Genomic DNA, 23,631 nt, shown 5'->3' with positions numbered 1-23,631 from the left:
AGCTGGTCTCTAAACTTAACCTACAAAGTTGTATTTATCCTGTTGCTCAGAGTGACTTTCTCAGCTTTGTGCTAGCATAGAGACAGGTGCATTCTTATGTATTAGCTGACTATCCTGGAGGCCATTGTAAGGTTTGCTTTATCTGCTTCTCCCTCTTGCCTGGTCATGCAGTGATGACAAGGCCATGCCTTGAGTGGTTGGCCCTTGGGAAGATGTCATTCACCTGAAAGCTTCAGCAGCCCTGACATGAGAAAGCGACAGAGTAGCTTCTGTATTGTTCAGTTAGGCATTGCATTTAGTACATTTCTGAGAGCTAGAGGCCCTTTTTACCCGTACTGTCTGTTACCTATGCCATGGTGGCTGCTACCGAAAAGGGAAAACAGTTTAGAGAAGGTTCAGCTCTGCAGGAACACCTGTTCCTTTTCAGCAGAGGCCATGACAATTGCTGTTAAAGCTGTTCTTTCTAAAGCTTTTTTTTTTTTTTCTCAAGGTGTTTGTAAACCTCAGCCATGAAATATGAACAAAGCATATCACATTATCGTTTGCACTTGTCTCAATTAAGAGCACTAAGTGTCATTTCTGTCTGCTGCTTCCTTCCTCTGCTATCAGCATGAGTTGGGCTTGGCTCACATTGGTGTGATGGAAGACATCACATGTTTTTCGCACTGCAGTGCAAATCACAAGTGATGTCTGTGCGATGCAAATTCAGCCATACAGATTGTATGGCTGAATTCGCATCGCATTCTGGCCAAAGTCGTGCATTACCATTTTTTCGGTCCGTGCCAGAATCGGATCGCATAAGTGCTTACACCCATAAGAACCGATTCCTGTCCAAATTGACAGTTCACACTGCGATATGCAAACTGATCAGAGGGGTGTCATTAACTTTGTATTGACACTCTCATCGGTTTGCATATGGCAGTGTGAACTGCCTGCAAGTCGGTTGCGATGCGGGAACCCACAGCGGATTTGCAGGGTTTCCCGCATCGCACCAATGTGAACCGAGCCTTACTTCTGACGAGTCTGACACTAAGAGAAAAATGGTGACAGGAGAGGGACCTCCAGCTGATGGCCTCAGCTCTGTTCCTGCGTGGAGGGGTGTGTGTCTTTTCACTCCAATCAGCTATCAGAGCTCACTGAGCTCTACAGACTGTGGCTTCAGCTCTCCACTTATTTTGTTTCTGAGCTCTCAGACCAGATTTAAAATGTAGTACTTTGAACTGACAAGGTTGCAGATAAACAGGAACAACGTATGTAGGAGGATTTGTTTCATCTCTGTGTATCACACACAGGCCAGTCACTGCTCTGGGTATATGGAAGGGTTTACACCCACTTTAACTTTATAACTTTATCCAGTATGGTATGGGTAAAACCCATCAGTTTTTTTTTTTTCTGTACAGGCTTTTGGTTTCTCATTCATTCATCTTCTTCCTTAAGAACACAACTGGGAGTGTTAGGAAATCTACCCAAAGTGAGGAAAATCCTCTTACACCTTTCACCAGAACAGATGACCCAATTGGATGATTTCCTTTTTGGTGACAACTCTATTTCTCATTAATCTCTGCCCCATGAATCTCCCAAGTGAGGTCCCTTTGGACAGGAGTTTCTGTATTTACTCACCCTTTAGATAGGCTTTAAATTATATCTAAAAATGTAAGTTCACCTTTTACAAATAATAAATGCATATCTTTTTTCAGGTAAAAAAGTACATTTATATTTATTTTACTCTGTAGCCTATAAGGCATTGTACCCGTGATCAGCAGATCATGGGTGCAATGCGTGGATCCTGCAGACTCTCGTAACACTGTTTGCTCCTACCTTCAATACGGACAAACAATTATTGAATAGCAGAAAGAATCATTGGACTGTGAGAGCACTCGCAGTTCGCAAGTTCATTGAGAACTATAAGCCTTTGGCAGCAGGGGTCAGTGGTACCTGTAGTTCATTCATCCGCAGAACTCTATGAATGAATGATGCAGCCTTGTGGGTGGAGCCACGCACAGCCGCACTGTTTTTAACCACCTGCAGACCGCTATAATATATATATATATATATATATATATATATATATATATATATATATAATATAGCAGTTTTCAAGTGGTTTGCCAGGATTATGGCTAAAGATATCAGCCATAACCCCGGTATTGTTGTTTTTTTTTTTTTTGCAGCTGGCGGCCTCCATTCTCATGAACCCTCCCCCCCTCCCTTACTGTTTTTACTGCTCCCATAGACGTTCAGAGTACATACTCTTAGATGGACTCTATGGTCAAGGAGGACCAGAGCAACGTCTTGACGCCACTTCCGGTCCAGGCTGGAAGTAAAAAAAAAAAATATAATATGGATTTGCGGTCTTTTTGACCCCAGATCTCTCCATAAAGAGAACTTGTCATCCTTATTTTGATGTGCATATTTCCAAAAAAGCGCACGCATGCAAAAGAAATGACTATCAAATATAAAGGCAATCAATGAATAAATAAAAATGGGGATTTAGTCCCACCATATGGCCATATCGTGCTCAAGCCCACCACTACGTCAAAGTACCCCATTATCAGTGGGTCCTACACTATCCATGTAAAAAAGGATGAATCCAACTTCTCAAACCCTTGGAGATACTTACTCCTAACTGGGAGAGATGTGCAACTGCACTATGAGGAACTCATCCAATATCTGCTAGTCAATGGACACTAATGGAGTACAGGTGTGGGAGGGTGGGGTGCTCACCTCAGAGTCTGGTCAGACCGAATACATTACAAACAAAAAAGAGGTTGGGGGAGCACACCCTGAACATGCATTTCTAAAGCTGGTGCAGCTATAGACCAAGAGACATGCATATTTACAAAAAAGCGCACACATGCAAAAGAAATGACTATCAAATATAAAGGCAATCAATGAATAAATAAAAATGGGGATTTAGTCCCACCATATGGCCATATCGTGCTCAAGCCCACCACTACCTGTACTCCATTAGTGTCCATTGACTAGCAGATATTGGATGAGTTCCTCATAGTGCAGTTGCACATCTCTCCCAGTTAGGAGTAAGTATCTCCAAGGGTTTGAGAAGTTGGATTCATCCTTTTTTACATGGATAGTGTAGGACTCACTGATAATGGGGTACTTTGACGTAGTGGTGGGCTTGAGCACGATATGGCCATATGGTGGGACTAAATCCCCATTTTTATTTATTCATTGATTGCCTTTATATGTGATAGTCATTTCTTTTGCATGTGTGCGCTTTTTTGTAAATATGCATGTCTCTTGGTCTATAGCTGCACCAGCTTTAGAAATGCATGTTCAGGGTGTGCTCCCCCAACCTCTTTTTTGTTTGTAATCCTTATTTTGATTACAGGGGATCTTTACATTGCTTGTAATAGGAATTAAAGTGATAAAAGCATTAAAGGGACAGTGTAAAAAGTAAAACAAAGAAAAGAAAATAATAAAATAGTCCCTCTGTGCTCTTAGGTCACGTACGCATATGTAAACGGTATTCGCATCACACGTGAGGTATTGCCGCAAACGGAGCAATAATAATAGTGCTAGACATCCAGTGCAACTCAAAATGGTTAACCTGTAAAGGTGTTTAAAGCGTTGCCTATGAAGGTTTTTTTTAAGTATGGTAGTTTGACGCCATTCCAAGAGCATGCACAATTTAAAGCATGACATGTTAAGCATCTGTTTACTCAACGTAACCTCATCTTTCACATTATACACAAATAATTGTGGTAAATGTTGTGCTTTTGTTTTATTTTTAATTCATTAAAGTGTATTTTTTTTAAATTGCGTTTGCAAAACTGCTGCCCAAATAGTTTGTGTGACATAAAAAAATTGCAACGACCGCCATTTCATTCCTTAGGGTCTGTGCTAATAAAAAATAATGTTTGGGGGTTAGAAATAATTTCTCTTTCGTTTATCGACGGACAGAGCGCTCCATAAATCATAACTACTGGGTTATAGACAGCACAAAAAACACCTGGCTACGCCCATGGTATATAGCCCCCCTCTCTGCTCTAGGTAATCCGTTTTAATCTGTCTAGTTATGCCCCATACACACGTGCAGATTATCTGCAGACTTTTGTCTGCAGACTTACCTTTTCTATGTAGTGCAAGGGCCTGCCGGATTGCATACAAATTGAAAGTGTTTAGGTTTGACCTCATATTATATGGTTTTGGTAAGTCTGCAGACAAAAGTCTGCAGATAATCTGCACGTGTGTATGGGGCATTAGGAGTAATGACCTAGGCTCCTGGCTGGAACCTCTGGTCCTAGCAATTTTTTTCTCCTTCCTTACATCTTTTTTGTTTTTTCTCTCGGAAGATATACAATCAACTGCCGGGCTGGATCATGTAGATCCAGTGTTTCCCTCAGCCCAGCCAGCTAGCGCGTGCAGACTGCAGCTACACGCTAGGTCGGCCGTGACATAGCCTCACGGACAAAGGTTGAACTGCGAGGTAAATAACTCGCAGGGTTGCATACGACAGGGCTTGGGTCTGAGTAGCAGCAGTCCCTTGGCCAACAGCTCCCCTACTTCGGTGGCGAGGATTCTGTCTGGAACATTACCCACACCATAGAAGGGTAATTACAGTCCCCCCTCTCCCCTTTTGGCAGTTTTTGGGGGGTGGACGGGCTTTCCCCCCTGTCTGGACCTGGAGTCTGGTGGGGGTTCTAGGGCAGAGGATGCAGCGGAGACCCCTTGGGTATTTCCGGCTATCCCCACTCTGTAAGGGTCCTGGGATAGTGTGCCCTGCCTTGGTAGTCTGGAGGGGTCCCAGTGTAGGAGACCCCTAGATGCATGCCCCACTGTTTGCAGTGTGGGGATAGTGCACAGGGGTCCCAGTGCAGAGACCGGTGCAGAGTGCGCATTGGAGTCTCCCCTAATGTGTGTCCTACCTTCAGGAAGGGGTCCCCTTGCAGAGGGTGTAGCGTTGCAGAGGGCACAGGGAAGATCCTGGCAGCATGTTGTAGCTGATGGCGGCAATTTTCCCTTAGTCTGGCTGGTCTCCAGCTAGCGGCCATGTTTGTGTAGCCCGATGTCACAGGGGCCATTTTCTCTTATTCCGGGAGACGATCGAAGCCTCATGGGGATGCTGAAGCTCCTCCTCTACCTCTTCCTCTTCAGTTTCCTCTTCCTGTGCCCGGGTCATATGAACAGGGGTAGCGTCCATGGTGATGCTGGGTCCGAATTCTCGGCACTCCTCCGATCGGTAGGGTGAGTCCTTGGGGTTCCCTGTTCTCTCTTTCTGCTGATAGGTACCCTGAGCCTTGGGGGGATCCGTTAGTGCTGCCAAAAGATCGTTTTTGTACTGCAAGGTCTTCCTTTCCTTATGGAGCTTCAGGGTCACATCTCCCCACTGATCCCCTCATGGAGGTGACGGGTCCCTCGGAACCCCAGCTTCCCATGGTTGCACTGACTGTGGTTCTGCTGTCCTTAGTGTCCTCGTGTAAGTGGCGTGTGGGCAAGGGCCCAGGAAGAAGCTTCCCCCGCCTTTCCCTGCTCAGTCTGTCTCATCTGATTCTGAGCCTGATGCCCCCATGGACGCGGCTCATCCAGGGGGGCTAAATATCACACCCCCAGATCCATCCGATAGTGAGGATGATTCCACCATGGTCACATCAGCGAATTAAAAAGCGCTGGTAGACGCACTTATCATTGCAGTGCATGAGACTTTAAAAATGGAGAATGCGGCTGATAGAGCCACGGACATGGCTGTGTCGTTTGGTACGCATAAGTCACCTTGCACTCCAAAGGGGTTTCCTTATGTGCCCTATTTTGACAGGTTTTCCTGTAAGGAATGGGAACACCCAAAATTACCCTTTGTTGTCCCCAAACGTTTCGCTGTACATTACTCTTTTGAGGAGTCCCTTTTTAAAAAAGCGAACTAGTCCACCAGTGGTGGACTCTTCTGTTTCCGGGTTACCATGATCCCAGTAGAGGAATCCCCGTCCTTTAAGGACCCGGCTGACAGGAAAGCGGAAGCTGTGGCACGCAGCATGTTTACTATGGCTGGTTTGACATTGCAGCCAGTCTTTGCCTCAGCCCTGGTTTCTCAGACCCTAACTGAATGGGCCAAGCTTTTGCGCCAGGGCCTGGGGGGGGGGGGGGGGGGTGAGCAGGTCCCCACTGCTTATGTTTATTTAGCGGACTAGTTGGTCCATGGGCTGAAATTTATTTGAGATGCAGCTTTGTATACAGCTCCTATGCTGCAAAACTTTGTTTCAGCAGTGGTGATTAGGCGCGTGCTGTGGCTTAAGAATTGGTCCGCAGACCAAGCCTCTAAGAAAGCTCTCATTGATCTGCCTTTCAAGGTGATCGCATGTTTGGGATTACCCTGGATGAGATCATTGGGGGGGAGAAGAGTTCCTTCCTGCCATAGTCTAGGGAAGGAGCCTTGTCGCAGACGGGGGCCCTCCTTCCCAGCACATAGAAAATCCTTTTGTGCTTCTGGGTCAGAGAATAAGGGAAAATGGATCTTTCAAATCTTCCCTGAGAGGTTCCAAACATCCTTGGTCTGGTTAGCCTAGGGCTAGCTTCTCTGGACCCACAGACAATACCCCGTCAGCCTGAAGGTCTGCTCTAACCCATTATTGGGGTGGGGGGACATCTTCCCTGGTTTTCGGCCTCGTGGACCTCCTTCATGAGCGTCAAGGGGATCCACAAAGTTATTCTTTTGGGGGTACCCAGAAAGGGGGACAAAGCTTGTCCCTTTCAGGTTTTTTAGGTCCTGAGTCTCCTTGTGCAGATTTAATTCCTGCAAAGGTTCAAGTGATGTCCGAACTACCTAAGGTCCCCCCCCTATCCCTGTCCAGGGAATTGATTTACCTAGGTCTGATTCTAATTCTGACCAGGATGGCCCTTCCTCTGGACAAACTTAAGGAACCACAGGCCGTGATTCACTGGCTGCTGTCAAACAGACTGTTCTCTCTCCCATTTTGCATACAGGTTCTGAGTCTCGTGGTGTCCACCTTCAAGACAGTTCTGTTTGCACAGTCCTACATGCAGGTCCTTTAGCAGGTTCGGCTCCACAGGAGGATACTGAGGTTTGTGGCGAGATCACAGGTTCCTCAGGCAGATGCCGCAGGCGTCCCAAGGGCCACGGTAAGGCCAGTATCATCCTCGGCTAAGGCTTCTTTCTTCTGCAATTCCTGCAAGCAATCAAGGGCGAGGATCTTTCAATCAGTCTGGTGGCCATAAACGTCACTTGGGGGCTTCCTCTCAGAAGACCAATTGCCCCAAGGGCTGATCTACCATCCTGCTTTACAGTCGCTGATTTTAATGGCTTAGCTATTGAAAGACAGGTACTGAGGGATAGAGGTCTGTCTGGGTCAGTGATCCCTACCATGGTAAAGGTGAGGAAATCTTTTTGAAGCAAGATATACCATCGTACGTGGAAATCGTGCATTTCTTGGTGTGAGTCGATTTGAAACTCATCCTCGATCCTTTTCTATGGCTCGAATCTTAACCTTTATTCAACAGGGCGTAGATCAGAAGTTGGCCTTGAGTACCATCTAGGGCCAGGTGTCTTCCCTGGCAATCTTCTTTAGCGAGCCCTAGCCATGCACTCTTTAGTTCATACCTTCATTCAGGGGGTTCGACATGTGGCTCCACCTGAACGGTCTATTTTGCCGCCATGGGATTTAAATTTAGTACTTTCGGTTCCCCAGAAACCTCCATTTGAGAATATTCAGGAGATTCCCTTGCCTACGTTATCCCAGAAGGTGACATGCTTGGTGGCTATTACCTCGGCCCACAGTGTATCTGAGTTGGCGGCATTATCCTATTGCAGTCCCTATTTCGTGGTTCATAGGGATAAAGTGGTTCTTCGTCCCTGTCCATCATTTCTGCCCAAAGTTGTCTTGGACTTCCATTTGAATGAGGACATTGTTTTGCCTTCCTTAGTGTCCTAAGCTGATTTATCCCAGGGAAAGTCCTTTCGGAGGTCAGACTCACTTTTTCTGGTTACGGACGGACCTAGGAAAGGGCTGGCTGCTTCTTCGGCTACCATCTCCAGATGGAACAGGCAGACGGTGACTCAGGTCTATTTTTATTAAAGGTCAGGTTCCACCTTTCTTTGTCACGGTGCATTCTACTCGGGCGCTGAATACTTCTTGGGCCTTCCGTCATCAGGCACAAATATCGCAAGTTTGCAAGGCGGCCACTTGGTCGTTGGTGCATACCTTCACAAAATTCTTTAATGTAGATAGTTTGGCATCTGAGGATGCTTCTTTTGGCCGCAACATTTTGCAGGCTGCTGTTAAAGAGGGGCTGTTCCCTCTTGAGGGGTGTTTTTTTTTTTTTTTTTTTATTAAACTTTTATTTTTCATATGGGGCTCCTGTGACCCAGTTAAAGCTCCTGTGTCCTGGTTAAGGGCTCTTATGCTTAGCCTTGGGTTTTTTTTCCCACCCCTCATTTTTCTTTTGGCACTGCTTTTGGATGTCCCAGTAGTTGTGATTTATGGAGCGATGTGTCCGTCGATGAACGAAAGAGGAGGCAGGAGCTAGAACATGTAACCTGTTCCAAAAGTAAACTGATTTTATTTATACATTTTAAATGTGTGTTCATTTCTAAGGCATTTATTATACCAGAACATCAGTATCTTGTAGGTATTCCCCTTTACGGGAATAGAACATTGGAGGGCCTGTTCCCATTTACACATGTATAGATGAGGGTCATTCTCCAGCGATTGGTGTTTTTGAAGTGTATATAGAGGAGCTCAGACTAAGCTGGGTCGGGCCTTAGGCACTTATAGATTCAAATGACATTGGTCTATCCAAAACCATAGAAGGGTGTAAGGAGGTCAAATAATGCCTGGATTGTAAATGCTAATAGAAGAGCAGAAATATGCAATATGCAAATATGCAATTTTAAATTGGTGCAAGATATAAATGCTTCAACAATCTTTGTATCCTATCAGAGTTCACCAAATCAGTGAACAGGAAGTGCCAAGACTAGAAGTCCTGTTTCTAACTCCATCCACCGATTTTAGATGCAGGTTGGATGGACCAGGAAACAATGAAACTTAGGCTTTTGGTATAATACTTAAAATGTTACTAAACCCAGGACTCTGCCCCCACAGTACACAGAAAATGGAAATGCAATAATTTTATTAAATATAAACTGCTAAATACCTTTTGTCATCGGCATTATATAGCAATCTTGTGACTTCTGTCATTGTCTGGTTAAAGCTTGTAAGAGCAGTTTTCATTCTCCCCTAATTGTCCTATGAGGCTGTGTGGACAGAGCTGATAGGCCCTGTGCAAATCACATGCACACCCCCCCCCCCCCCAAAATAAAAACAACTCTCTAGGAAAACACACCGAACTGAGCATGTGCAGAGTGTTCCCAAGGCGCTCTGTACTGTCAGTAGATGGATTGAGGGCAGTGGAAGAAAGGGAGGATCAGAAGACCAGATAAAACCGTCTTTTTTTACACAATGCAGCAGACTAACCCTATAGGTTCCAAAGAGAGTATAGCCAGTATGCTTTACTGCATATACAGACTGTTTTTACTTTTGAAGCAGGTGCCCCAAGCCTCCTAAAGGCCCGTACACACTTGACGGAAATCAGACGAAATATTCTCCGATTTTTTTCTTTCTCTTGCTCAGCGTTCATTACCGTTTTTAGTTGACAGTGCATAAATGTTCACGAAATTTCTCGCCCGATTTTTTTTTTTTTTTGGGACATTTGTTCTTAGACTTCCTGGGTCGTCAGCAACTTCAGATCATGCGCGGTCTTTCGTATCCGATTTTTCACGGACGTATTGCATACACATTAAACGAAAATTGGTCGTCTGGGGATGGACGATAAAAATTTTGGTGTTTGTCCCTCCGTTTTTTTTTCGTTGAAAATGACGGCATCGGCTGCTGAAAGTTGTGTACACACTAGCTGAAAATCGTACAGATTTTCGGCAAATTTTCTACTAGTGTGTACCCCACTTTAGTCTTTTTAAATAGAAACAGTTTATAAACTTTGCAGGTGGCTAATGTTACTTTTGCTGTGACTTTCTTTGTCAATAAAGTACCTTACCTTAACAGAATTTCTTTTTGTTCCTTCAGGTTTACATGAGGGATGTAAGCTCGGCCTTGTGGGTGAGTGGTTTAGACTCCAGCTACCTCCGTGAACAAATGCTGAATGAACCACTGGTACGAGAAATGGTCCGAGAGTGCAACAACATTCCCCTGAGCCAGCCTCAGCAAGGAGAGGCTGTCCTGGCCTCCTTCAAGCCCAGAGGCTATTCGGAGTGTATTGTGACAGCAGGTGGAGAGGAACGAGTGTAGGTGACGCTTCTGTGCAATAAGTCGATTGATTGATTAATATTGAGCCCCCTCCAATAAATGCTACAGCTTTCCTTTATTTGATTTTTGGGAATAGTTTTAGATACACATATAAAAAGATGCTTCTTTATCAATGTGTGTTATTGTTAAAAACTTTGTTTCAAGGTATAGTCTGTAATTTTTGCATGTTTGCTCATTTACAGTATATCACAAAAGTACACTCCTCACATTTTTGTAAATATTTTATTATATCTTTTTGTTTTTTGTTTTTTTTGGAAAATGCTGGAAAGGTGGAATTTTTATTTCTTTTTTTTTTGTGAATTCTCTGGAGATTCCTCCATTTTAAGCAAATTGCCAATGAAGAGGTAATGCATAATTACAGGAAAGTACAGGATAAATAATATAAATATCTGTTCTTTAAGGTCTCGGAAGCCATTGGCCAATGTCCGTTGTATGTGCCCTCTATATGATCGGAACAGACAACTATGGATTGAGCTGGCGCCTCTAAGCCTACCAAGAATCAATCATGGGGTTTTATCTGCAGGTAGGTCTCCTTATTGATGCAAGTTTGTTTTTTAAAGTATAGCTAGAGGGAAAGGATGATGGAAAGAAAATTGCTCAATTTCCCCATCAACAGTGTTGTATCACAGTTAGATGATAGTTTACATTCTAATGCCCCGTACACACGTGCAGATTATCTGCAGACTTTTGTCTGCAGACTTACCTTTTCTATGTAGTGCAAGGGCCTGCCGGATTGCATACAAATTGAAAGTGTTTAGGTTTGACCTCATATTATATGGTTTTGGTAAGTCTGCAGACAAAAGTCTGCAGATAATCTGCACGTGTGTATGGGGCATTAGGCTTTTATTCAAGATGTGCAAAGAGAGATCACACAAATACTAGTAGGTATAACATTTAATAAAATGACAGATCCAGATGAAAAATGTAATATTAGAAAATTTAACAAAAATAGATGCCTTTTCGCCAAGGAGTCCTGCCTGCTTTCCTGACTTGGCACAGATGATCAGAATAAGACGTGTGCATGATGGCAGCTCTGAGATGAGACTGACTAATACAAGTTTTGGCTGTGGTATATACAGTGGTAGTTGGTAGCATTTGGCCAATCTTGAGCAACATTAACTTCTAAGGAAGATGGTACATAGTCAGTGTTGATGGTTGAATCACCCCCCGCAGTCCTAGCCATCAGAATACAATGATCACTGCTGGCAGCTATAGCCGCTGCCAGTGATCGCATCAATAAGCCCAACAGGCTGATTGATGGATCGACTACAGTATAACCAGCCTGCCTATAGATGGATCGAAATTTGACTGATTCCTGCTGAACTAGACGGATTTCAATCTGTCTTTGGCCAGACTCACAAAGCTGAAACAACTCAAGGCATGTTGTAAAACAATGCATCTGCTACAGAAATATGCTGGCATGGGGTGATTACCTATAAGTGGTATTGTCATCCACACATGCACAGCAGCTGGAGATGAGCAGTTTATATGGATGATTCTACCATCCATGGGTAATCACCTGTGCCTGCAGCCTGTAACAAAGAATACATTGTTTAATATATATATATATATATATATATATATATAATCTATCTTGAGTTGTTGCTACTCCGGAACTGGATACAATGTTACTACTTGTGGATTCACTGTTCCATCTACAAAAAGCAAGTATACGATCCTACCAGTTCTCCCAGTAAGGCCCCTTTCACACTTGTGCCACTTCACCGCGATTTTGACTCGACTTTTTGCCGCAATTTTGATACGAGTTTGACTGGGCTTATAAAGTCTTTTCCTCAAAACGCATCAAAATCATGACAAAAGTAGTGCAGGGAGTACTTTGAAGTCGGTGCGACTTCAAGTCGCACAGATATGAATGGGTCTCATTGGAAATAATGGAGAACGACTTGTCATGCGATTTTGCAGTCCAAAATCGCATGACAAGTCGCACAAGTGTGAAAGGGGCCTAATTGATTTGTGTGCTTTTATGTGATATTGAGGGTTGCCCTCTGACTAGGTTGCAAAAGCTGCAACATTTATATCATTGTGTTTTATATACATTTAGCCCCACCCTAAACTCTGCCTCTTCTGCACTATTTATGTGCAGATCCTAATTAGGTGTTTTCTTATAAATCTATCTGAAGCCATAATTTTTTCAAAATGTTAAAGAATGGGTTAATTTTTCAGAGCATGTTACACCCATCATTCAGGTGTAACATACTCCAGACCTGCCCCCTTCCCTATGACAGCATGTGGGGGCTCTTCTCCCCTCACCCGCTGTCACATTTTGAGAACACGGTGGACATGCAGGGTCCACCCACACGACTGCGTTATTCATTCACAGGGAATAAGCGAACAACAAATACTGTCATCTATTGCGGCTGACGGCTTGAAGTTCTCAATGAACTGCAAGGGCATTGATGAGCACCCTCCATAGTTCACTCACAAGGATCCTGGCATTGCACCACTGTTCACGGGTGCAGTGCTTTGCGGGCTCCTGTGGGAAAAAATAACTGCACTTTTTTTCCATGCAAAAATGTTTGCATTTATATTTTTTTCCTAAAATGTGAACTTCTCTTTTTAATAGAATAGTAAGAACCCTAGCGGTGGAAGGGTTTGCCTTGTCCTTTTTTGGGGAAGATTTCCCTTTGTTTCTCCTCCCAGAGAAACAATTCAAAGGGAGAGGAAAACTTTTCTGATATAGTAGTCCACAAAACAGGTATCCTCATTGAATGATTCCTCCTCTATCCATGGTTCAGTGACAACTGTACATTTTGGGTTTGCCATCATTCTCTCTCCCATTTGCAGTGGTCACTAGGATAAGTAGAGAGGGTAACCCCCCACCCCCCTTTTATTTTTTATTTTATATATATATATATATCTGTGCTCCAGTTATATCATCTGCCCATAGTAGAGTAGTAGTATATCTCAGCTGAGCTCTTTGACACCTCATTTTTTCCCATTATTATATATATATTGTTGTAGTGTATGTTTTCCAAACACTTATGTATTATTATTATTATAGTAGATTTTGCACAGAGCAGCCCCAATCTTTCTCTTCTCAGGTCCCCCATTGGCACTCTCAGACCCTCCCTCCTGTCAAGTGCATCCAAGTAGGCTCGCTCCCGAGCCGCTGCTCTGCCTGTCCATTCACACACAGGCATGGGTCAGCTGCATCCCCTTTCTCTCCTCATTGGCTGTGATTGACAGCATTCGGAGCCAATGGCTCTAGCTTGTGTCTCAGCCAGTGAGGAGGGAGAGTCCCCAGGGAGCTGAAACTCTCATGCACATTGCTGGATGTTTTTTTTACAGGTTAGTATTAGGGGGGCTGCTGCACAGAGGTGTGTTTTTTTTTTTTTTTTTTTTTTTTTTTTTACCTTCATGCATAGGATTCATAAAGGTAAAAAAAACTTTGAGCCTTTAGAACCACTTTAAAGCCATAAGAGTCGATGCCAAGTATATGCTGAGGTGTGTTTTGCTTTTGTGTTGGCAGAGGGTTTCTTGTTTGTTCTTGGGGGACAGAATGAAAACGGCGATACTCTGAGTTCTGGGGAGCAGTATGATCCAGATGCCAATGCCTGGAGCCCACTACCACCTATGCTTGAGGTAACCTATTAATTAGAATTGCTAATGCTACCAGAACATTATCAGGATTTCTCTGATTGAAAAGAACATGTTAAACCTTCTATTAACAGAAATATTTTGTCACTAAAAAAATCAGCTCTACCCAAAGCCCTCTTGTGGATTTAGGATGGCGTAGGACTGTGATTGAGAAGGCAGTACTGCTGTATCTGTGATATCTTGCACTGTACTATCTTGTACTGTTTTGGTAAAGAGACCCATTTTGGTTGTCCATTTGCCAGCCCAGTACCCCAAGTAGCCCATAACCAGAAATCCATTAACCACTTAAGCCCCGGAAGATTTTACCCCCTTCCTGACCAGGGTTTTTTTTGCGATTCGGCACTGCGTGACTTTAACGGACAATTGCGCGGTCGCGTGACGCTGTACCAAAACGAATTTGACGTCATTTTTTTCCCACAAACAGAGCTTTCTTTTGGTGGTATTTGATCACCTGTGCGATTTTTACTTTTTGCGCTATAAACCAAAAAAGAGCGTCAATTTTGCAAAAATAACAATATTTTTCAAATTTTTTATATGAAATTCCCCAAAAAAAATGTAAAAATCAAAATTTTTTTACATTTTCAGACAATTTGTTTTATGCTACATATGTTTGGTAAAAAAAAATCACAAAAAGCGTATTTTGATTGGTTTGCGCAAAAGTTATTGCGTTTACTAAGGGAAAGATTTCTGTCATTTTTGGTGTTTTTTTTTTTAACACGTAATGGCGGCGATCTGAGATTTTTTTTTTTTTTTGCGGTCCTGCGACATTGCGGAAGACAGATCGGACCCTTGACTGACATTTTTGACACTTTTGGGGTTACCAGTGACATTACTACAGTAATCAGTGCTATATATATGCACTGTTACTGCAAAATGACACTGGCAGGGAAGTTGTTAACTTTATTGGGGAAGGAGGGGTTAAGTGTGTCCCTAGGGGCGTGCTTCTAACTGTGATTGGACATGGCTACTGGTGTAGGAACAGTGATCAACGGTCCTACATAGTAGAACCGTATGATCACTATTCTTACACAGGGGAGAATGACAGGCGGCTTGTTTACATTAGCCGCCTGCCTTTCTCCCTTCACGGCAGACGATCGCGCCTCCGCGGGCACGCGCCCACCCGCTATTGGCTCACAATCAAGTGACAGGCTAGTGACGTACCGATACGTCACTTTGCCTGGCCGGGGCTGACCGCCGCAGTATATGTACAAGGCCATTAATCCAGCATTGCTATTTCTAAGATGATCACATGCACATCCAAGAACAAATAAATAAAAGGAGACAATACCCATAATAGCTTCCAAGGGGGGAAGGGAACATGGTCTATCTCGGTACCCTAAGCCAGTGGTCCTCAACTCTGGTCCTCAGGGCCCACTAACAGGCCAGATTTTAAGTATTACCTTGGGGAGATGCAGACTAGAATACTGCAACCACTGAGCAGCAAATTATATCACCTGGGATGTATTTCAGTTATCTTGTAAATCTGGCCTGTTAGTGGGCCCTGTAGGCCAGGGTTGAGGACCACTGCCCTAAGCAAAAGTATGCATAAGATAAAATACGTTATCTACCGCTTCTTCAGGGGGAATACATTTACAGAGGGTCTGGAAATAAAGATAAAAATTTGCACGTAATATCAAAGTAATACAACAATGAAGTATGATATAAGCATTAGATTTCCGTCAAATGTAGAGGAGCGGTTTTATCTTCACTGAGGACCTATTGTATCTCCTATATCCATTTTGGAGTTTATCAAGTGTCAGTGCAACATATGTATAGACCTTTTTAATATTATTCTATGTCAATTTAAATTGTTGTCTTTTCTGTATGTGGATAATTTTTTGTCTTTTTACTCTTGCATAAATAAAATGTATTTTACCTTATGGGTGTTTTTGCTTAGGGTACCGAGATAGCCCAGTTTCCCTTCCCCTTGCAGACTATTAGGGGTATTGTCTCCTTTTGTTTGTTCTATTATTAGGATGAAGGTACCCCCTTATTGCATAATATTCCAACTGTACTAGAGGCTTTGCTTTAATTTACATGCACATCCAAGGAAAAAAAACTCTTGCAATACACACCAAACTGAGCATGTGCAAAGTGACTCCAAGGCTCTGTTCTGTCAGGATTGGCTTGGGGACAGTGGAAGAAGAGGAGGATCAGAGAAGGCAGGGTCAAACAGTCTCTTTTTTAAACACTGCAGAGGATTAACCCCTTAGGTTTCAGCATGCTTTACTGCATATACAGACTGTTTGTTTTTACTGTTGTGGGTATAGTAACACTTTTTTGTTTCAAATGTGTTCTTTGATATGTTGTATAATATATATGAAATAATTTTTGATTTGCGTTCTGTAATGTAATCACAAGCCAGTAGACTTGCTCCCAAAACATTCCTGGGTCCAGGAAATGAGAATCTTTGATCCTTGCTCTGATTTGCTCCCTTCTTGGACTACTAAGTTTTTTTCCACTAAGGCTCAGTTCACACTAGTGCAACTCCATAGTTGCTCGATTTCCAGTGCGACTTTGATACAACTTTACACTCTCTGCCACTCAAGTCGCATCAAAGTTGCACAGATCGGAACGGGTGCCATTAAAATTCGTGGGCTGTGACTTTTCATGCGATTTTATCCAAAGTTGCATGACAAGTCACACTCGTGTGAGCAGAGCCTAAGTGCAGAACATTTATTATACTTGCATAACAGTTTACTGATCTGGCAGTATAAAGACAATAGTAAGTAATAATTATGTCTGTTCCAATAGGAAAGGCACAGTTTTGGTGTTGTAGAAATTGATGGTGTAATCTATGTTCTGGGAGGAGAGGATGGGGATCGCGAGTTAATCTCTATGGAGTCCTATGACACCTGTACGAAAACCTGGAGCAAGCAGCAAAATATGACTATGGTGCGAAAGGTATGTCTGATATGCTTACTATGGTGAGAAAGGTATGTCTTTTATATGCTTAACTAATTATTTGGCATGTTTTTTTATTTATCCCATTCTAGATGATTTGATGTACACTATTTTAAATTTTAAGCAATAAGCAGATTTGTTCTGCAGGCACAAAAAATAGGTGCAACGTAAGATTTAATGTGATTGTAAAGCCTCACTTTGTAAAACAGCCCTTTCAGTTTAAAATAGAAATGAGAGGCAAACAGTTTAAAATGTGTAAAGATATATAAAAAAAAAAATTAAAAATACTTTTTGTTTTTATTCTGATCACATTACCTCCTTTTCTCGGTGCATAAGAGCTGGGGGAGGAGAAAGAGAGCAGTAAAATGATCTTCCCAGTTAATAGCTGTTGGGGGGGGGGGGGGGGGTGAGGACAAATCTGATCATTGGAGGAAAGCAGGCTGAGCACAGCCCATAAAACTGACCACGCTGTGTTCTGCTTAGTGTGGTCTGTTTTTAATAAGAAAACAGAGGGACTGACAGTAACACCAGGGATTTCACACAACGGAAGCAATACAAAGAGAACAGGATACTTTTTCATACAAGTAAATGTTACAGCAGGCACATATTGGGAAATTTAAATGTTGGGTTTACATATTCTTTAACCTGCATCCAGGAACAGTAAGAAAATAGTATAGCAGGGCAGGAAAAATCCATAAATAAAATAGACGAGGAAGCTCCCTCATATTGGCTCTGCAAGGTGAGTGGGTCTGAGAACATGGGCACAGGGATTTTGTTGCAGAAATTTCAGAGGCATATTCTACCTTTTTGTGAAAAAAATTAAATACATTCAGCCATATTGCATAAAGTAAAAATGTGCATTAATTTGGATGCTTTAGAGCCTGCAAAGCATTGCAACCACAATCAGCAGGTCACGGGTGCAGTGCACAGGCTCCTGCAAACTTTCTCCAGCCCTAGGTTCATACAGAGATACAGACCTTTTAGTTAAGGAGCAGGAGGAAGTAAACAATGGACTACAAGTATAGTAATGTCATTCCACTTGTGCGCCATTGAAAACAAACTGTCCTTCTGTAGCAGATGGGACTTGCAGTTGTCTATTCGCAGATCCATTTCATATGGCATCCACCGTTTACTTCTTTTTATAAGAAAAGGCAACTTAGGTGTGTCTTCTATGGACAATACAGCCTGGTTTGGTTCCTAGTCTTCCCTTTCAGGCATGCTAAAGCATCTTCTTTTTTTTTTTTTTTCAATTAATCTTTTTCAAAAAGGTATTTAGGAAAGATTAGTGAGTCAGTCAATAAAGGTGAGCACAAAGGTGTGGTGCATAATATGTAACTTGGCAAAAGACTTTGGTTTGGCACTTGGACTCCAAACAAAGCCAGGACTTGCAGAATTTTAGTATCTCAAAAAAAGAAACGCACACGGGACGTTCTGCATCAGCATGGTAACATTATGTGAAGCATATTTATTATTTAAATTATCTAGTTACTAAAGAGCAAGTGCGCTTTTTAGTCAGGATGAGTGGTGTACAAACTTTTTATTGGCCTAAATGGGGGATCACCATATGCATATGTGGGAGGAGTGGGAGAGCATTTTAAAGGGTGTTGATGGGTGTTTTCATGTGTTTGATGTGCGTTTGGATTACACACACCAAACACAGGTAAATTAAAATCTGTTGTCAAATCATTGACAGTAATTAGTACACATGACAGGTCAGAGGCTGCGTATCACCTGCTTTGCATTGCGCTGCACTGCATTTCTTTGGATGCAGCATGTTCCAATTGAGGTGCGCTTGAACTAGCAAAGTGGGTCAGACACAGCTTCTCTTGGCAAACGCTGCATTTGCCATTTTTAATGCATGCCTTTTGTGTTTTGAATAGCAATGGCAGCTTTTGAAAGAACGCCTGACAACCAAGCCCTAGGGAAGATACTCTGCAGTGTGCAGCCAAAACCTCAACGGAGCAGGACACCGCTAAGGATGTCCGTGCATGCATTTACGTTTAATTCAACATTTTCTGATTTTAAACACTTTTTTTTTATAGTGTTCATGAAGAGGGCAGGCACAGACAGTGAAGCGGTTCTTAAAAATATCTACAATACTTTACATAACTTTAAAGGCTAAGCTCACCTTTATGCACATAAATGCACATTTGCAAAAATAAAAATGTGCATTTATAATTTTTTTTTTTCCCCACATGAGCCTGCAAAGCATTGCACTCGCAATCAATGGGTGTAACGTCAGACGCGTCCTCCAACTTTCTGCATTTACCTCGGTGTAAGGGCTTTTAGTTAGAAATCTGGAGGAAGTGTCAAACTACGTGTTTGCTGATCAGCACATTTGTACTCCATTGAGAATTACAAGCTGTCTGCCACGGTGGAAGACCGGACTTGTAGTTTATTCATTCACACCACTGCACATCCGCTCTGATTTTTATTTTTTTTTTGTGACTGCAGACGTTTTTTTGAAGGTTGGGATGTGTTCTAAACAAAAGAAGAGAAGGTTGCGGCACTTCCAGCATGAAAAATGTCAAACTTTGGAAATCCATTAAAATTGGGGACGTTAGCGGGGCAACTCTCCTGTTTCTGGGCTGTGTTATTATTGAATAAAATGCTTTAGGCTTGGTTGTCAGTTTACTGGTCTACCTAAAGTGGTTGTACAGACTTAAGGCATTTGTACCTTAATGCATCCTCTGTATTAAAGCGGAAGTAAACTGCTGCAATAACAAAAAAAAACTTTCCTTTGCAAAATAACAGCATAATGTGCTAGTATGCATAGCACATATGCATAATGTGTTAGTATGCATTGCATACTAGCACATTTTGAAATACTTACCCTAAAACTAAGCCCTCCAGCGGCACACTGTCACCGCTGAGAGGGCTTCCATCTTCCCCCGGTCTTCCTTACAGGTTCGCAGACTCCGGCTGTGTAAGTGGCCAGAGCTGCAATGACGTCAGTCCTGTGCATGGACTCAGAAGCCCTTGGTTACGACACGGTGCTCTGAAGTTATGGCACAGTATGCCGGGCCTTCAGAGCACCTTGTCGCCAGGCCTTCAGAGCGAATGCATCGGTGAATTCATCGGCTGCATCCTGGGCGAATATCTCCTAAACGGTACAGGTTTAGGAGATTGTGATTTTTACTTACAGGTAAGCCTATAATAAGGCTTACCTGTAGATAAAATAAATAAGAGGACTTTGCTACCACTTTGAGGTAAAAACGTTCTTTCTCTTACGTCCTCCGACAGTCGCCGCCTCTTCATATTCGTCACATATGGGGTATTAGACTTTGCTCCGAAGGAGTAGCTAGGCAACAGAATATGTTAACATTAAAGCTTTTAACATATCCCACCCTCAAGGGGTGGTCCCCTCAGTCAATACCCTCCTACTTCCTGCAACCATATCTCAGTTTTAATGTCTAGCTTGTCAGGAGTGGCTGGCTCTCTCTGTGCTGGGACTTTCTGTCCCAGACTCTTTCTTCTTTTTAAAATTTTGTTTGAGTTTTTCTCTCTACCTTTACTAGCTGTTATTTTGTCAGCGTTAGTTAGTTCTTCGGATGAAGAGGATCATGCGGACTGGGTCTCGGGCTGATCCCCCTGGTCGCAGGTCGTGGGTCAGTGGCTTCCCAGTCTGCCATCGAGCGTTCAGCCAGGTAACGCTCCTGGCACAGTGAACGACCCATCCCTGTTCGGTGCAGGGATGATTGGTGAGGTGGCTACCTCACTGGACGCTGTGCGGTTTCTTAACCCCCCTTGTGTGCGTCTTGAATGCGACTCTCCCTGCCTCATGTGCAGCGGCTTGTTCGCCTGTGCGGGTCCCCCACGCCATGTGAGGTAAGTGTATTTATGTGGGGACCTGTCTGTCTGGGGGGGTGTCAGTCTGGGACTGTGTAACCTGCCTCTATTCACACTGCTTGTCTCCCTATCTCTCGGCTGCATGCTGTGGGCTGCAAGGGGGGGGGGGGGGAGCTGTATGACACTGTGTGTGTCAGACTGGTCAGTGTGAGAAGCTGTGTGCTGTGGGGCATGTTTTTTTGGGCATGTTTGGGCATATACAGCGATCGCTGCGGCGATCTGACATGTATTCTGATATTGGAATGTAATGTGTGTTTTAATGCACTGTGGAGCGGCGGTTTCGGCGCCAAACGACGCCATTTTGCCTACACTCGCTCCGGCCGCATGTTTTACATGCATGGCGGCCATTTTCTTGTAGCCTCCATAGGCTTACATAGAGCGCCCTGGCAGCATCACTTCCTCTTTCCAGGAACACCGATCGAGGCAGCAGCAGCGTCGAGGGTCTCCTCAGGTTTTATCCTTCTGTTCTTGCTATCCATTGCCTGTGTTCAGTTTGCATATTCCCTGTGGGGGTCTCATTGTGCTTGAGTGTGGTGCGGTGGGCTGCGCTTGCCGCGCTTGCTTAAAAGGGGCAGTTAACCCTTGGTTGTCTGGCATTACAGGGGCAATGGATTCTCAGGAGGGCAAATTTCCTACAGTATTGGTGGAAAGCCAGGGGACCACTGTTTCCCCCCCCAGGGGGGGATTTAGCCACTATTGTGGCTGGCCTTGCTGCTCAGGTGCAGATGCTGGTGGCTGCTCAATCTACTAAAAGGCCCAGAGTTGCTCTTTCCTCTGATTCTGAGGGTGAAGGTGATGGGGCTGTTATGGCGGGGGCCTCCTTATCGGGGTCCCGCTCCTCTCTTGATCTAGTGGGGTCTGAGGTGGAGGCTGAAGTTGAGGGGGTTGATAATTCTCCCCCTGGCTCGCCTGAAGAGCTTGCAATCATGGATGAGTTGATTGCTTCCATTAAGCAAACGCTGCGTTTGCAGGACGAAGTGTGTCCCCCCGCTGCCTTGGCGGCTTATGGGACGCAGAGGAAACGCAGGACGCCGCAGGTTTTTCCCTGCAATGATGATTTTCAGCGCGCTGTTAAGGATCAGTGGCGCAATCTGCGCAAACCTTTTGCGTTACCAAGTAGATTCAAGCTGCGTTATCCTTTTTCGCCTTCCACTGATGAAAGGTGGTGTGTGCCTCCACCAGTGGATCACGCAATTGCGGTTTTGAACAAAGCCACTGCGATTCCTGCAGAGGATTCCCCTGTTTTCCGTGATGCCACGGATAGGAGACTGGAGTCTCTTGCCCGTCATACTTATTCTGTTACGGGTTCTATGCTTAAGGCTCTGTTTGCTTCTCTCATGGCGGCCCAGGCGATCGCAAGTTGGACGCAGATGCTTAGGCGCGTCCTAGTGGCCGACTCGGCCTCGCCGGCGACCCTGGATATGGTGGATCAAATCCACCAGGGTGTCATGTATCTGTGTGATGCGGACCTGGACCTGGTTCCGTTGGCTGCACGTGTGCACAGCGTGGCGGTGTTGTCTCGCCGCCTGGTTTGGTTAAAATGTTGGTCGGTGGACCAATCTTCACGTAAGACCTTAGCCAATCTACCTTATGATGGGTCTCGCCTTTTTGGGGAGTCCCTGGATGTGTTGATTAAGGGGATCACCGGGGGTAAGAGCACTCTCTTGCCCCATTTCCCCAAGGCTAAGGGGGCTTCTGGGAAGAAGCATGCTAATATTCGGCCCCCTCAGGGGTCCTTTCGTGCCTTTCGGCCGCACTACAAGGGCAAACCGTTCAAAGGTCAAGGCTCTCAGAAGAAGCCCTGGTCTGGTAAACAGAAGTCCGGCCAATCCGGATCTGCAGCCCATAACAGTTCGGCCTGAAGGGGCGCCCTCACCCAGTTTTGGGGTGGGGGGACGCTTGCTCGGTTTTCTTCAGCCCTGGTTGGCCCGTGTGTGGGACAGATGGGTTCAGGAAATCGTTCGATCTGGTTACAAGATCGAGTTTCTCTCTCGGCCGGAGAGCAGATTTTTTCCCTCAAATCTTCAACTGTCTCCAGAGCGCTTGCGGGACCTGCACCTGGCGGTGCAGGACCTGAGGGCTCAGGGAGTGGTGGTTCCGGTGCCTCATCGGGACAGGTTTCGGGGGTTTTATTCCAATCTGTTCACCGTGCCCAGAAAGGAGGGCAAGGTTCGTCCGATTCTGGACTTGAAGGCTCTGAACCGCTCTGTGCGGGTTCGCAAGTTCCGCATGGAATCCCTGCGGTCGGTGGTGGCTGCCCTGGTTCCGGGGGAATTCATGGCCTCCATCGATTTGAAGGATGCGTATCTTCACATCCCCATTTTCGAGGGTCATCAGAGATACCTTCGATTTGCCATTGCGGAGGATCACTACCAGTTCGTGGCGTTGCCCTTTGGTCTCGCCTCGGCTCCGCGGGTCTTCACCAAGGTGCTTGCACCGGTTCTGGCATTATTGAGGGCCCAGGGCGTTTCTGTCCTGGGGTATCTGGACGACATTCTGGTTCGGTCTGCGACCAGCCAGGGTCTGGAGAAGGACCTGTCTGTCACGATGCAAACTCTGCAGGAGTTTGGTTGGACGATAAATTTTCCAAAGTCGACACTGAGTCCGTCGGTTCGTCTCCCCTATCTGGGAATGATTCTGGACTCGGTGCAGGCGAAGGTCTTCCTGCCGGAAGACAAACTCAGGACTCTCCGGGAGGAAGTCAGGTCCCTCAGGGACGTTCCGCACTCGTCTCTGCGGACGTGTATGAGATGTCTGGGATTGATGGTCTCGGCCTTCGAGGCGATTCCTTTCGCCCAGTTTCACACGCGGGGTCTCCAAGCGGAGATCCTGTCCAGGTGGGACGGGCGACCTCAATCTCTGGATCTTCAAATCTCATTGAGTCATCGCACCAGAGGAAACCTTCTGTGGTGGCTCCAGTCCCCGTTGGTGTCCGGGGGCAAGTCGTTTCGTCCGATCTCGTGGACGGTAA

At 44.6% G+C, this 23,631-nt stretch overlaps 1 protein-coding gene across 1 annotated transcript in view; it reads left to right on the top strand.

Moving 5' to 3' along the window:
* Window positions 1-23,631, top strand: part of GAN (gigaxonin) — a 73,760-nt gene that overhangs the window by 34,358 nt on the left and 15,771 nt on the right. The window contains exons 4-7 of the mRNA XM_082270742.1: window positions 10,050-10,267; window positions 10,691-10,812; window positions 13,780-13,892; window positions 16,662-16,811. Of these exons, the coding sequence (XP_082126868.1) occupies window positions 10,050-10,267; window positions 10,691-10,812; window positions 13,780-13,892; window positions 16,662-16,811 (603 nt within the window). The remainder of the gene's footprint in view (window positions 1-10,049; window positions 10,268-10,690; window positions 10,813-13,779; window positions 13,893-16,661; window positions 16,812-23,631) is intronic.

This window comes from Pelophylax lessonae, assembly GCF_965119305.1.
Source record: "Pelophylax lessonae genome assembly, chromosome: 10".
NCBI classification, from domain to species: Eukaryota; Metazoa; Chordata; class Amphibia; order Anura; family Ranidae; genus Pelophylax; species Pelophylax lessonae.
This window is presented reverse-complemented; position numbering and strand designations above follow the sequence as displayed.